The sequence below is a fragment of the Schistocerca cancellata genome, chromosome 4 (genome assembly GCF_023864275.1).
Source record: "Schistocerca cancellata isolate TAMUIC-IGC-003103 chromosome 4, iqSchCanc2.1, whole genome shotgun sequence".
NCBI lineage: Eukaryota > Metazoa > Arthropoda > Insecta > Orthoptera > Acrididae > Schistocerca > Schistocerca cancellata.
The window spans coordinates 32,483,666-32,497,766 of record NC_064629.1 but is presented as its reverse complement, the minus strand read 5'-3'; the positions used below and the strand labels follow the sequence as shown (position 1 = coordinate 32,497,766).

General features: G+C 37.1%; 1 protein-coding gene across 1 annotated transcript in view; it reads right to left on the bottom strand.

Moving 5' to 3' along the window:
• Window positions 1-13,787, bottom strand: part of LOC126183815 (transmembrane protein 183-like) — a 159,700-nt gene extending 145,913 nt beyond the window's left edge. Inside the window, exon 1 of the mRNA XM_049926065.1 lies at window positions 13,368-13,787. Coding sequence (XP_049782022.1) covers window positions 13,368-13,431 — 64 coding nt within the window. The 5' untranslated portion in view covers window positions 13,432-13,787. The remainder of the gene's footprint in view (window positions 1-13,367) is intronic.
• Window positions 13,788-14,101: the final 314 nt, after the last annotated feature.

Below are 14,101 nucleotides of genomic sequence, written 5' to 3'. Positions count from 1 at the left end.
TTCCAATATATGTAGTAACCATGAGTGGGGTACACTATCAAAGGCTTTTTGGTAATCAATGTATGCGTAGTGTAGGGACCTTTGTTTAGTTTTCGCTTGATATGTCACCTCTGTATCTATTGTCAGTTGCTCTTTACATCCTCGTGCTCCTTTGCAGCAGCCTTTTTGTTCTTCATTTATAATTTTGTTCTGTGTTGTATGTGTCATTAATTTCTATGTGATGACTGAAGTTAATATTTTGTATATTGTTGGTAGGCATGTTATGGGGCGATATTTAGCTGGGTTTGCTGTGTCTGCTTGATCTTTAGGTTTCAGATAGGTTATTCCATGTGCAAGTGTATCAGGGAATGTGTATGGGTCTGCAATGTAACTGTTAAATAATTTAGTTAGATGTGAATGTGTTGAGGTGAACTTCTTTAGCCAGTAATTTGCTATTTTATCATTTCCAGGGGCTTTCCAATTGTGTGTAGAATTAATTGCTCGGGTGACTTCATGTTGCAAAATTATCACTTCAGGCATTTGTGGTATCATCTTGTATGTGTCTGTTTCTGCTTGTATCCACCGTGCATGCCTGTTATGTTGTACCGGTTTTGACCATATGCTGCTCCAGAAGTGTTCCATGTCTGTTATGTTTGGTGGATTGTCTATTTTAATGTGTGTGTTATCCATTGTTTGGTAAAATCTCTTTTGGTTTGTGTTGAATGTTTGGTTTTGTTTCCTTCTATTTTCACTTTTTTTGTATCTTCTAAGTCGTTTGGCCAATGCTTGCAATTTCTGCTTTTTTTCATCTAAATGATCTATTGCTTCTTGTTGTGAGATTTTACCTAACCTTTTTCATTTTTTGTCTGATATTTCATTTCTTATAAATTGTGTTAGCTGTCCGATGTCTTTTCTCAGTTTTTCTATTCTGATCTGTAGCCTGTGTTGCCATGCTGGTTTTGTGGGTTTCTTCTGTGTGTTGGTTTGTTCTGATCTCTGCCTAGTGTGTATATTTAGTGTAGTGAGTGCTCCTATATAAACCAGTAGTTGTAACTCTTCCATAGTTGTGTTTTCATTTATTTTGTTGTGTATGATTGTGTTGATAGTTTTTATTGTTGTTTCGACTTGTGGGTTATTTGGCGGTCTATGCAGGAATGGTCTAATGTCTGTATTTGTGTCTTTGTATTCTATATATGTCAGCTGAAATTTCTCTTCTATGTCTAACACATGTGTCACTTCGTGTTCTATTTGTGCTTGTTCTGGTGGCTGTCTTAAGATTTCGTTTTCCTCTGATTGTTTAATTGATGCGTGTTGGTCTTTGTTTGTTTGCTCTGGGATGTTTGAATCCATTACTGTGTTTTCTTCTTCTTCTGTTGCACATTATTTTGTTCCAGTATTTGTTGTACTTGTTGTTTGATGTTTTCTAATTCTGACTGGGGTATCCTGTTATTTTTTATTATTACACGGATCTGATCAGCTAGTCGTTGTTCTGTTAAAAATTTTAATTCCGGGTATCTGGTAATAAATGTTGTGTATACTTGTGATCTGTATCCAGTTGTGTTGGTTCCTAGGTTTGTTGCTTGGTAATAACAGAACATGAGGTGTCGATTGACTTCATCTGACCATCTCATCCTCTGTCTTTGTTTTCCTTCTAGGGTGGTTGCAGGAAGCATATCCTGCAAAACACCTCTATTTGGATTTAAATCATTTTCCAGTTGGCTAGCAGTGTCGTTACCATTGTGGGCGGGCATAGGGTTCAAGCGTCGTCCCCGACCATGACGGCGCTTGTCCGAGGCTTCTTTAGTTCTGTCCTGAACCAACTAATCACACTAAAAGGGGGGTTAGCCCTATTAGTGGTTTGTTCTTTTTGTCGCCTTTTACGACTGGCAGAACATACCGGAGGCCTATTCTTTTCCCGGGCCTCCACGGGTTCTTTATTATTATTATTATTATTATTATTATTGACTTTTTTTTCTCAGACTTAAGTCTGGTTAAAAATGGAACGTGACGCGGACCTCGGTCAAGCGTGACTTCCTTGTAACTGTATGGTATATGTTATATTGCATTTAGGAACTTTCGGGTAATTGAACAAGTATCAATAATTACAGATTTTTGTAATTGTATATATATGTTTGGATGTAGCTGTATTGCATTGATGTACTGGTGAATATTGTGAGGTATGACTCCTGTAGTTGATAGTATAATTGGGATAATGTCGACTTTATCCTGATGCCACATGTCCTTGACTTCCTCAGCCAGTTGGATGTATTTTTCAATTTTTTCTCCTGTTTTCTTCTGTATATTTGTTGTGTTGGGTATGGATATTTCAATTAGTTGTGTTAATTTCTTCTTTTTATTGGTGAGTATGATGTCAGGTTTGTTATGTGGTGTTGTTTTATCTGTTATAATCGTTCTGTTCCAGTATAATTTGTATTCATCATTCTCCAGTACATTTTGTGGTGTGTACTTGTATGTGGGAACGTGTTGTTTTATTAGTTTATGTTTTATGGCAAGTTGTTGATGTATTATTTTTGCTACATTGTCATGTCTTCTGGGGTATTCTGTATTTGCTAGTATTGTACATCCGCTTGTGATGTGATCTACTGTTTCTATTTGTTGTTTGCAAAGTCTGCATTTATCTGTTGTGGTGTTGGGATCTTTAATAATATGCTTGCTGTAATATCTGGTGTTTATTGTTTGATCCTGTATTGCGATCATGAATCCTTCCGTCTCACTGTATATATTGCCTTTCCTTAGCCATGTGTTGGATGCGTCTTGATCGATGTGTGGCTGTGTCAGATGATACGGGTGCTTGCCGTGTAGTGTTTTCTTTTTCCAATTTACTTTCTTTGTATCTGTTGATATTATGTGATCTAAAGGGTTGTAGAAGTGGTTATGAAATTGCAATGGTGTAGCTGATGTATTTATATGAGTGATTGCTTTGTGTATTTTGCTAGTTTCTGCTCGTTCTAGAAAGAATTTTCTTAAATTGTCTACCTGTCCATAATGTAGGTTTTTTATATCTATAAATCCCCTTCCACCTTCCTTTCTGCTTAATGTGAATCTTTCTGTTGCTGAATGTATGTGATGTATTCTATATTTGTGGCATTGTGATCGTGTAAGTGTATTGAGTGCTTCTAGGTCTGTGTCACTCCATTTCACTACTCCAAATGAGTAGGTCAATACTGGTATAGCATAAGTATTTATAGCTTTTGTCTTGTTTCTTGCTGTCAATTCTGTTTTCAGTATTTTTGTTAGTCTTTGTCTATATTTTTCTTTTAGTTCTTCTTTAATATTTGTATTATCTATTCCTATTTTTTGTCTGTATCCTAGGTATTTATAGGCATCTGTTTTTTCCATCGCTTCTATGCAGTCGCTGTGGTTATCCAATATGTAATCTTCTTGTTTAGTGTGTTTGCCCTTGACTATGCTATTTTTCTTACATTTGTCTGTTCCAAAAGCCATATTTATATCATTGCTGAATACTTCTGTTATCTTTAGTAATTGGTTGAGTTGTTGATTTGTTGCTGCCAGTAGTTTTAGATCATCCATGTATAGCAAATGTGTGATTTTGTGTGGATATGTTCCAGTAATATTGTATCCATAATTTGTATTATTTAGCATGTTGGATAGTGGGTTCAGAGCAAGACAGAACCAGAAAGGACTTAATGAGTCTCCTTGGTATATTCCACGCTTAATCTGTATTGGCTGTGATGTGATGCTATCTGAATTTGTTTGGATATTAAGTGTGGTTTTCCAGTTTTTCATTACTGTGTTTAGAAAGTGTATCAATTTAGGATCTACTTTGTATATTTCCAAAATCTGTAGTAACCATGAGTGGGGTACACTATCAAAGGCTTTTTGGTAATCAATGTATGCGTAGTGTAGGGACCTTTGTTTAGTTTTAGCTTGATATGTCACCTCTGTATCAATTATCAGTTGCTCTTTACATCCTCGTGCTCCTTTGCAGCAGCCTTTTTGTTCTTCATTTATAATTTTGTTCTGTGTTGTATGTGTCATTAATTTCTGTGTGATGACTGAAGTTAATATTTTGTATATTGTTGGTAGGCATGTTATGGGGCGATATTTAGCTGGGTTTGCTGTGTCTGCTTGATCTTTAGGTTTCAGATAGGTTATTCCATGTGCAAGTGTATCAGGGAATGTGTATGGGTCTGCAATGTAACTGTTAAATAACTTAGTTAGATGTGAATGTGTTGAGGTGAACTTCTTTAGCCAGTAATTTGCTATTTTATCATTTCCAGGGGCTTTCCAATTGTGTGTAGAATTAATTGCTCGGGTGACTTCATGTTGCAAAATTATCACTTCAGGCATTTGTGGTATCATCTTGTATGTGTCTGTTTCTGCTTGTATCCACCGTGCATGCCTGTTATGTTGTACCGGGTTTGACCATATGCTGCTCCAGAAGTGTTCCATGTCTGTTATGTTTGGTGGATTGTCTATTTTAATGTGTGTGTTATCCATTGTTTGGTAAAATCTCTTTTGGTTTGTGTTGAATGTTTGGTTTTGTTTCCTTCTATTTTCACTTTTTTTGTATCTTCTAAGTCGTTTGGCCAATGCTTGCAATTTCTGCTTTTTTTCATCTAATTGCTCTATTGCTTCTTGTTGTGAGATTTTACCTAACCTTTTTCGTTTTTTGTCTGATATTTCATTTCTTATAAATTGTGTTAGCTGTCCGATGTCTTTTCTCAGTTTTTCTATTCTGATCTGTAACCTGTGTTGCCATGCTGGTTTTGTGCGTTTCTTCTGTGTGTTGGTTTGTTCTGATCTCTGCCTAGTGTGTATATTTAGTGTAGTGAGTGCTCCTATATAAACCAGTAGTTGTAACTCTTCCATAGTTGTGTTTTCATTTATTTTGTTGTGTATGATTGTGTTGATAGTTTTTATTGTTGTTTCGACTTGTGGGTTATTTGGCGGTCTATGCAAGAATGGTCTAATGTCTGTATTTGTGTCTTTGTATTCTATATATGTCAGCTGAAATTTCTCTTCTATATCTAACACGTGTGTCTCTTCGTGTTCTATTTGTGCTTGTTCTGGTGGCTGTCTTAAGATTTCGTTTTCCTCTGATTGTTTAATTGATGCGTGTTGGTCTTTGTTTGTTTGCTCTGGGATGTTTGAGTCCATTACTGTGTTTTCTTCTTCTTCTGATTGCACATTATTTTGTTCCAGTATTTGTTGTACTTGTTGTTTGATGTTTTCTAATTCTGACTGGGGTATCCTGTTATTTTTGATTATTACACGGATCTGATCAGCTAGTCGTTGTTCTGTTAAAAATTTTAATTCCGGGTATCTGGTAATAAATGTTGTGTATACTTGTGATCTGTATCCAGTTGTGTTGGTTCCTAGGTTTGTTGCTTGGTAATAACAGAACATGAGGTGTCGATTTACTTCATCTGACCATCTCATCCTCTGTCTTTGTTTTCCTTCTAGGGTGGTTGCAGGAAGCATATCCTGCAAAACACCTCTATTCGGATTTAAATCATTTTCCATGTGGCTAGCAGTGTCGTTACCATTGTGGGCGGGCATAGGGTTCAAGCGTCGTCCCCGACCATGACGGCGCTTGTCCGAGGCTTCTTTAGTTCTGTCCTGAACCAAGTAATCACACTAAAAGGGGGGTTAGCCCTATTAGTGGTTTGTTCTTTTCGTCGCCTTTTACGACTGGCAGAACATACTATTATTATTATTATTATTATTATTATTATTATTATTATTATTATTATTATTATTATTTTGCCACCACATATCACTAAGGAAAGGTACTAACCCAGGTACCAACAAGATATGACAATGGGAGGGAGGAGAACAGACTATTGGATACAACCACAATAGTTACATGGGTTTGTTAGGAATGTGATTTCCCTGTAAAACTATCACACAAACCAGTGAGCTAAAACAAATCTAAAATCATCCTTAGTCAGAATTAAATATAATTTACTTAAACCAATTAGCCTGGAGAGCAGCAGCCAGTTGCTCCAGCAAAACACACACATGCAGTGGAAGAGCTGCAATCCCTCAAAGTTGTATCATCCATGAAGCGTAAGTATAAAATAATCCTAGCACAAATCACAAACATAAATAAAGGAATGACAAGGGGGGGGGGGGGGGGGCTACTAACATGGGGCGTCATTCAGTCTGGTGTGGCAGTTGAAGGTAGCAAAACAAAACCTGAAGTTTAAAATTTCATGTTCAAGAAATAGTTAATATACAAGAATCATAGAAACATTCCATCATTTTATCATCGGTCAAAGTACATAAGTAGGTTAAAAGAACCAGCATGGTTTTGGAAAGCATCACTTTCTTACAGGACATATTGCAAACTATCGAAGGGCAACAAGCAGATTCCATATTTATAGATTTCTGAAAGCATTTGACACAGTGTCCCATTGCACGCTGTTAATGAAGGTACAAGCATATGGAATAAGCCCGTAGATACATGAGCGGCTCGAAGACTTCAAGTAATAGAACCCAGCATGTTGTCCTAGATGGTGAGTGTTCATCAGAGACAAGGGTATCATCAGGAGTGCTCCAGAGAAGTGTGGTGCTCTCTATATACATAAATGATTTGGCACACAGTGTGGGCAGCAATCTGCGGTTGTTTGCTGATGATGCTGATGTTTACAGTAACGTGTCGACGTTAAGTGATTGTAGGAAGATACAAGACAATTTAGACAAAATTTGTAGTCAGTGTGATGAAAGGCAGCTAGCTCTACATGTGCATAAATGTAAGCTAATACAGATGAGTAGGAAGAACAAACATGTAATGGTCAGTTACATTTTTACTAGTGTCCTGCTTGACACAATCACATCATTTAAATATCTGAGCATAAATCTGCAAAGCGATATGAAATGGAACGAGCATGTGAGAACTGTGATAGAGAAGGTGAATGGTAGACTTCAGTTATTGGGAGAATTTTATGAAAGATTACTGCTCGAGCATCTGGGCTCCATACCAGGTTGCTTTCAAGGAAGACATCAAAGCTGTTCAGAGGCGGGTTGCTAAATTTGTTACCGGTAGCACGGTAGTATTACAGAGGCTTCAGGAACTCAAATGAGAAACACTATTGAGAAAATTTAGAGAACCAGAATTTGAAGCTGACTGCCTAATGACTCTGCGACCAACAACATTGGGTGTAAGGACCATAATAAGATTCCAGAAATCAGGGCTCATACAGAAGCATATAGACAGCCATTTTTTTTCTCTCTCTCTGTCTCTCTATTCGTGAATGGAACAGGAAAGGAAATGACTAGTAGTGGTACAGCGTATCCTCTGGCACTGTATGGTGGCTTGCAGAGTATCCAGATAGATGTAGATGTAAATAAAAAAGTTATAATGATTATAAACTTTTTTTTATCCCACCCTCCCAGCCAATGCCAGTTTGTGAAAGCAACCAATTTCAAAAGTATGACCTTACTACAGTTTTGATCCAAAAATTCAATAAAAATATTTTAACCGTCTTTCATTGTGTTCTTTTTACTTACACCAATTTTTCATGAACGTCTGTGACAAGAGAGCAATAGATTTATTTATTTTGGGTAATCTGAAATGAAATGAGCCAGGAGTGATCATCATCTGGGATGGGGGACAGACGTTGACACTCATCATTGTATAGACAACGCCCACCATGTTAGCTTCTAGTAGTTTTTCAACACACTCAAATAACTGTATCAATATTTTTGAATCATGACATGTTAGGCTGATATTCGGTAACATTTACGCACATCAGTACCTGCTGGCTCCGGAATAGTAATTATGACAGTCTTCTTAAAGTATGAGGGTACTCCTGCCTGCCTGATATATTTTGCATGCAGTGTGGAACAGTTTTACCATGGCTAGCTCTCCCAGGGATGTCAATGCTCCCACCTCATCTTCAATTTATTTCCCTTGTATGCCCTTCTATATATTCCTTCCACCTTTTAAGTTTCCCCTTCTCTGGTTAGAATGGGCTTGTCATCATGTTCATCCAGGTGTCTTTCTTTCCCCAAAACATCTTTCTAATTTTCCTATACACAATATCTATCTATTGCTTAAACATGCATGGTTTTATAACCTTGCACTTCTTGTCTAGCCTCTCCTGATTTGGTCTCCCTGCCTACCTCACTTTTCAGATGTCTGTAGTCTCTTATCAGATTCATCTGTAGCATTTTTATATTTTCTGCTTTCAGCAGTTAGATTCAATATCTCAAGTGTTACTGATAATTTGTACTGAGCCATGTCTTTTTACCCTTTTGCTCATCTGCTGCCTTCACTACTTCAACTCTTAAGGCTACCGTTTCATCTTCTACCGTGTTCCTTACCCTGCATCACTCAAATTTTGCCAGATGCTCTTTGAAACTTAAGATTTGATTCTTTCAACTTACCCAGACCTCAGCTATTTATTGTCCTACCTTCCTGCAATTTCTTCAGTTTCGATCTGCAGTCTACAACCAACAAGTAATGGACTGAGTCCCCATCTGCTGCTGGCAATGTTTCTCAGTTTAAAATCAGGTTTTGAACTCTATCTTACCATTACGTAATCTGTTTGATACCATCTGGTATCTCCAGGTCTCTTCCACCTATAAAACTACCTTTCATGATTTTTAAACTAAGTATTAATAATTATTAAATTGTGCTTGGTGCAAAATTCCACCAGCTGGCTTCCCTTTCATTCCTCTTCCTCAACTCATGTTCACCCGCTATTTTTCCTACTCCTTTTTCTTACAATAAAATTTTAGCCCCTCACTGCAATTAAATTTTCATAGCCCTTAACTATCTGAATACTGTAAAGTGGGGTTACTTTGTCCATGGGAGTGACTTTGCACAAACTCTGAAAAAAGATTTTATCCTGCCTAGCTCCTATCCTAATGAACATTTCGTAACAGTTCTGATACTGTCCAGTAGTTGACAGATTCTACTAGCTCATATGTTTTAGTTACTCTGCCACTCCCTGTCTTTGATATTCTCTGCTAACCAAAACCATACTACTGTACTTTTTAGGTAATTTTTGTCCAGAAAAGTAGTACTTTGCTACCAGAAAAATAGCAACACAGAAGGCAAATGACATTTGTGTGTAGAAATTTGTTATTGCCTACATCATACCACAGAACTGTAATCAATATTTATCACTGCACGATCTAAAGCAGCCATGAAGGTTAGTTTCTGGGAAAACGGGGCAATTTTGCATCAATGACAAAATGGGTCATTGTAGCTCCACAGTACTTTCATTACTTTGTTTTAGACTTGATTCAGTTTGGGATGAATCTTACTTTGCTGAAAATGAGTACCGATAAGGGATTAATGTTGTTATAGTATGGTACAAGTGTAAATGGGAGTTAGGACCTTGCCAATACATAGTTCACAGCACTGAATGCCTGAAAGAATATCTGGAATCCACAAGAAATGAAACATTTCCTTAAAATGCCACAAAATGCTTCTAAACCAGTCCCAGGTACAAGTAAACAACTTAATAAGAGAAAAAATCCAGACAGTGCATGACAATTCTAGTGGTGAAGACTTAATAGAAGAACAAGTTCGGACAAAATTTGGAAATGATACGAAAAAAAAAAAATAAATAAAAATAAAAAATAAAATGTTAGCAGCACCTACAGAGAACGAAAAGAGCCTACCCAAGCCACAGGAAACAATGGAATCGACCAGCAAGCGGACTGGTGTGTTTATGGCTACACAGTATGAAAATAAATGTTACCTCGGCGTTACTGGAACTTTTATTGAAGATAGTGTAACCGTAAACACCATCTCTTGATAAATCGAACTGGCCTATAAATAAGATGTACTTTTTCACAAATGATACGATATAACCGATTTTACAAACCATTCAAAATGGTTAAGTGAAAGAGGCATTTTCTTAGTGCCCGAGTTAGTTTATGGTGATGAATTTGTCCACAATATTTTCCTGGTATCATCACTGACCTTTTCATACATTAACATATTGTACCTAATGAAACATTGGCATTTTCTTTGATAAAATAAGAAGTTTTTTCATGTCTTACTTTTTCTTTACATCCTAAGTAAAAAAGTTTCAATACCCTAAATTTTTATGTTTTACTTCCCACAATACAAAAAGTTTGCTTACTAGTGTAACAATAAATTTTAAAATGGTAACATTGCCCAAAGCTATTATCCCATCCTAAAATGACGTTTATGTTAGTAGAGTAAAGCAATACGCTCCATGGGCTATTTAGCTCTCATTTGTAAAACATTACAAAATTTCAAAAATAAATCTTTGTTGTATTTGTAAGTTACTAAATGGTTATTGCATTGTTTTAGAATAGACTAACCTCAGTTTAAAAAGTCATTTTACATAACTACTACACATTACACGATTTTTTTTTTTTTTTTTAAGGAAAACTGCCCAAAAGTGGTGCGAAGTAATTTCATTTAACTCGTCATACATTTCTTCAAATATCAATCATCTGTGGAACTAGTAGACATACAAACATATTACTGTAATGAATACTGGTTTCATGCCTAACTTTGGTACTGTAATATGTTCACTAGGCTGTTTATAGTAGGTTATTCATATTTCTATTTTCTTATTAATTAGACTTACCAGTATTCCTGCACTACCCCTATATGATTTTGTTTCGACGTCCCCGTCTGACCTGGGCAGCCACTAGTATACATATACATGAGGGTTGGAACTTAAATAGTGGCAACTATTTATTCACAACCAATACAAAAGAGTTACATGTTTGCACCCATTACTGTCCTTCAAAGTAGTCACCAGCGTTGTGTAGAGCCCATTGCCAGCGATGTGGAAGGTGTAGTATACCGTTAGCAGAGCTTGTTCTGTTGATGGTGCGAATAGAGCAGTCTAAAGATATGATGATTCTCGCGTATGACTGATGGTGTTATCCTAGCGCATTACGTTCCTCCACAGCAGACCATCAATGCACAGTATTACTGATCGTTTTTGGAGCATCACCTGTGACTAGCTTCGCGAAAGAAGCGGAGACACTTTCTGCGCAACCCATCCATTATTTTGCATGACAATGTGCAGGCGCATACAGCGCAATCTGTGGCTGCTCTGTTCGATTAATGGGACTGGGAAGTACTGTACCATCCACCATACTCCTCGGACTTAAGTCGTTGTGATTGATTTGATTCACAAGATGAAGGAACCACTTTATGGCATTTGTTTCAGAACTGTTCCAGAGATTCTACAGGCAGCAGACCACACCACTCCACTCCACTCGCACCATCAACAGAACAGGCTCGGCTAACGGTATACTACGCCTTCCACATTGGTGGCAACGGGTTCTACACAACACTGGTGACTACTTTGAAGGACAGTAACATGTGCAAGCATTTAACTCTTTTGTATTGATTGTGAATAAATAGTTGCCACTATTTAAGTTCGAACCCTTATTATATCCAATAAATGTTGTTATGTATAAAGGAAAGTTAAATATGGAGCAAATGTTGGTAATGACATATTCTACCTGAAATTAGAAATAGCTAAATCTTTCAAAGTACAGTTTACATGTTATCAGGATGACATACTAAATATGGAGTGAATGTTGTCAATGAAAATCTAGATATAAACTTACTTCAAAATTTGGAGGCTGAAATGAAGAAACTGGTTATGTTACTGCTCATGAACAGCAGACTCCCTTGAGACAGAGTACCCCATGCTTGGGAGATGAGTTCCAAACAGAGGTTACATTACTGATAGAATGCAGTAGCCCAACATGGGCCTTACATGTTCCAACTGCCGTATAGTCATAATCTATGAGCTCCTTAACTGTGCAAGTGTGGTATGGATTATTGTGCAAATGTGTGCTATACCATTTTGTCTAACGTTGTATTTACATTTATAATTCATACATTTAGCCATTACTACTAATATGTAAAACTGGGAATATGTAAAAATTTGCAATATGTGAGCCCAGTTTGACAATTATATCAAGTTTGTTGAGCCCATTTGAAAGAAGAGGGAGGACAGCAAAAAGTGAACATTCCCAGTGGGTATGCAACAAAATCAATGCACCAACTTTTACACTGGCATTGCAATTGTCTTTTACATTATTCCATTAAACTGATTAAATGCATATATAACATCAAATTCCTACTGAGTAACACAAACTCAGATGGGATGAAAATCTGAAATTCAAAATCCATTGAAAAAAGGCTACAAGAGCCAGAGCACAAGCTAAAACTGAGACGAGTTTGGGGTTGAGAATCAACACCAGAACAGACAGATATTAGCCCCACTCCAGCCAAACATGTCTAGCATCTTGTCTGCTACTCCCAGTACTTGCACAGAAAGACACAATGAACAACCTTATATAGTTTACTGTCTTCACAATCTACACACATATAAAACTGTGGAAAGCTTGCCAATAAGCATGTTGTCCAACATCAGAATAGCAAATTGAGAACGCTTATGGTCAACAGTAACACTGTATCAGCAGCTGCTTCAAACGCATTATCTTCAGCAAATCATTGAAAAAAATGTTTAAATTTCCTACGTAGACCCTCCTGATTAAGTTGAGCACAGGTAAAATTGCTCACAATCAGATTTCATACTAGTGTATTTTTAACACTGAGTTCTTAACATTTGGCTTAGGATAGTGTGATGAATTTACAATAAAATGCATATTTACCATAACACACAAGACTACTTAACAACAATCACACAAAAAACTGCCAACACAAACTCTGGAGGCTAACAGTAAAGATGCTGTTTTGACACACGAATAAATTAGCATATTCCACATTCCTTAATATAAATGTAAACTTGCACCTTTTCCTGAACGAACAGAAATACTTCTATTGCTTCTAATTATGTATTCTTCTGGTAACTATACTGCATTAAAATATTAATCATAAGACGCAGTAATACCATTTGCCCATAATGAGCTGAAACACTCTTAATGGCAAACAAATTAGATGAGAACAGTAAACAAAAAAAGAAACTGAGCACCAGACTATGAACAAACATTCTGCCATTAGCTCATTGTCTTCGGCGTGGACTACCCACTTAGTTCACCACAGTGCAATAAGACAGGGTCTGTGTATACACAAAAACCACATTACCGGCCTTAGGTCGCCACCAACATATCTATTTGCATAAATAAAAAGCAATGGTTAAAAAAAAATCAGGTGTTATTTCTGTTGTCCAAGACAGTCAGTACAATAACAGAAATACACATTTCACTCCGAAAGATTATCCTACATGAACAGCGAACTACTAATGCCACTATTTAACTATTGTTTAAAAGATTGCGTGATATTTTCACATAACTATTTTAGTATCAACATCAAGTTAAATAAGATATCCGACCTTAAAATCGTGTCGCGGAGAAAACGCACGCTTTTACTAGTACTATTAAAATAGGTATTGTCTTCTATTGGCTGTTTGTATACTAACCACAATATTCCCGACATGAACCTTCTGAACGCGTTCGGCGTCTCCTTCGCCTACAGCAACTCATTTTGCATGCACTTTTCTACAGCAAATCAATTGATCAGGCCTAAAACGTAGCGCGGAAACTTGTTGACACTTAACAGTTCACTTCTTACACAAGTGAAACAACGAAGATGTAAACGACTCTCTCGAGTTTTGAGCTACAACGATGGCGTAGAGATATGGGGACTTGGGTGACGCTAGATTCACCTCGGTAACACTTCTCGGTGACGTCACTATGGCGCATACACACCCAGTTTCGGCCGTCGGGAACATTTATCGATTTTCGTGCTCGTACGGCTCTGAGCGCTGTAGTTGCCAGATTCGCCGCGGTAAAACTTCTCCGTGATGTAACTATGACGTGTACACGCCCAGTTTCGACATTCGGGAACGTCTGTCGACTATCGTAGTCGTATCGAGTTCTGAGAAGTGGGAAAAGGCGTATTTGATAGTTTTTAAACTACTAAATATGTCATATAAATGTAGGCTGCTTCAGATGTTGACGATATCTCGACAACGCGTCATTTTGGTACGATTTCTTGTAATTAAATATAAGATATAACCATAACAGCAGCTGAAGTCTTCATGTTACGTAAATTTGAAACCGAGTTAAGAATTCCAGCGCTCTGTATTGGCGTTGTGGTTAGAGTCGTGGGTAGCTGACGGATATGTGGGTTTGCATTCTACTCTATCAAATT